The sequence below is a fragment of the Habropoda laboriosa genome, unplaced genomic scaffold, assembly GCF_001263275.1.
Source record: "Habropoda laboriosa isolate 0110345459 unplaced genomic scaffold, ASM126327v1 scaffold2, whole genome shotgun sequence".
NCBI lineage: Eukaryota > Metazoa > Arthropoda > Insecta > Hymenoptera > Apidae > Habropoda > Habropoda laboriosa.
The window spans coordinates 4,200,188-4,202,168 of NW_017100190.1; the positions used below are offsets into that span (position 1 = coordinate 4,200,188).

Sequence of the window (1,981 nt, forward strand, 5' to 3'; positions counted from 1 at the left end):
TTTGAAATTCCAGATTGGAATCTTTGAAATTTCAAATTTGAATCTTTGAAACTTAAAATTGAAATTTTTGAAATTTTAACTTTGAATCTGAAATTTCAGATTCGAATTTTCGATATTTAAAATGGAAATTTTCGAAATTTAAAGTTTGAATTCTCCAGGCGAGCGAAAGTGAAAATGGACTCACCTTCTTGCTCTGCAAGAACTGCAGCGCGGTATTGGCGTTGCTAAGAAAATGCGGTCTCTTCAAGTTACGGCCTCTTTCCACCGGCTGCGAACAGAGAGGAAGAGAGAGAGAGCAAGAGGAACGCGCATCACACGAGACTATTCTATCGATCAGAGTTGCGATGGTGCAGCAGTAACAGGCAACTTACCAGCTTCTCACCGGACAGAACCTCGAGGAGCGCGAGTAGGCGAGTGCCGTCCTTAAGGTCCTCGATCAAATCGTCCACTCGAAGCGGTGGCGATCTCTGAAAAGTCACGTCTTTTGCATCGATACTCCCGACGAAATTCTCCAAACAGCCACAATATCAATTACGAAATATCTCCGATAATAAAGAAAAAAAAGGACGAACGACTCGAAAAGAAACGTCCTTCATCGTTAGAATTTCTAAAATGATCCTCCACGTTTCTCCAATTTATTCTCAACATCTAGAGAGAAATGAGATGCACGGAGACACACCGAACAAGGGACGTTTTCGCGAAATCTCCAGCGGTGGACATAATCGAACACAGTGTCGTGCCGCTTCTGGGGCATGCATGTGACGAGGGAGCAAGTCGGGATTTCTAATTGAAGTTTCCAAGTATCCGGAAGTGCGGAAGTAGGGGAGTGGTATCGAGACTCGCGAGCCAGGCACGAGTTATTCCGCTAAACTTTTGATATTCGTGATGAGAAGTAATTTCGACCGTGTCTTATTATATAGAAGGGACGATAAAATACGAGAAAGGAGGAGGAAGAAGAAGAGGTAGAGTTTGCGTAACGTTCTGCGTACAGGAAGTGTATACAGGGTGAACCAAGTATCTCGATCACCTCGAATATCTATCGCTTATTTCTGATAATATAAAAAAAAAAATGTCAAAGGTCGTGCATGGGCACGTTTCTCGAGATTTCAAGATCACCGATGCCTTTTTAAACAGGAGTACATATTTTTATCGTTGTGACGTAAGAGCTGAGGTCAAGACCCATCGAACGACCTATAATACTCCGACATTCACGCGACAAAATCTGAAACTTCGTTCACCCTATTGTCCCCGTCTCGAGAAAACGATTCCAGTGAATTTTCCTCACCTTGGAGAGGTAGGAGTTGATCCAGTTGACGAAGGTCTTCTTCTGCACGCGTTCTTGTTCGTCTGTGAAAGAGAAAAGTGACATTGTTACTTTCTTCGTTCGGCAGCTAGTTCGAAGAACTGTATTCAGTTGTTGTTTCGAGAACCTGTTAATTTTCAATAATTTTATTCATCCCTGTGCTAGTTTCAAATTCAAATCTGCCGATGCTCGTTCATAAATATTGATTCGATGGAACGGAAAGATTCCGTTGAACTTGTCGATACGATATAGCGAGAAGATAGAATTACTCCTTCTCGTACCGGTGATTTCCAAGGTTGAGTTTGAAACGGCGCGTAGGAGCGGCCGTATCCTGTCCTATTTATCCTACTATATATTTCACAGAGTCTCGCGCAGCCCGAAGATATAGCCGCTGCCGTTTATTCTCCGAAGCGCGCCGAATCTCAAGGTTACCGATTATCCTGCATCTTCCGCGAGAGATGTATCTTCGCTCCGACTTGTCGTTCGAGATAAATGAAAATTCTTTAGAGGTGATATTACGTAAAGGAGTTATGTTAATTCTGGTGACGAAACGAAGACGTATGTATGTAAGTGACGAGGGAGAAGATATTTTTCAAGAATCATTTTTGTGTCGTGTTTCATTCGCGATTGAAATATTAGGAAAGAACGTGAATGTCGAAAGTATTAGCAATTCAAGGA

At 42.4% G+C, this 1,981-nt stretch overlaps 1 protein-coding gene across 1 annotated transcript in view; it reads right to left on the minus strand.

Annotated features, from left to right (window-relative positions):
• LOC108579897 (nesprin-1) overlaps positions 1–1,981 on the minus strand; it is a 72,952-nt gene that overhangs the window by 49,030 nt on the left and 21,941 nt on the right. Inside the window, 3 exon segments of the mRNA XM_017943517.1 lie at positions 185–268; positions 372–467; positions 1,286–1,347. Of these exon segments, the coding sequence (XP_017799006.1) occupies positions 185–268; positions 372–467; positions 1,286–1,347 (242 nt within the window).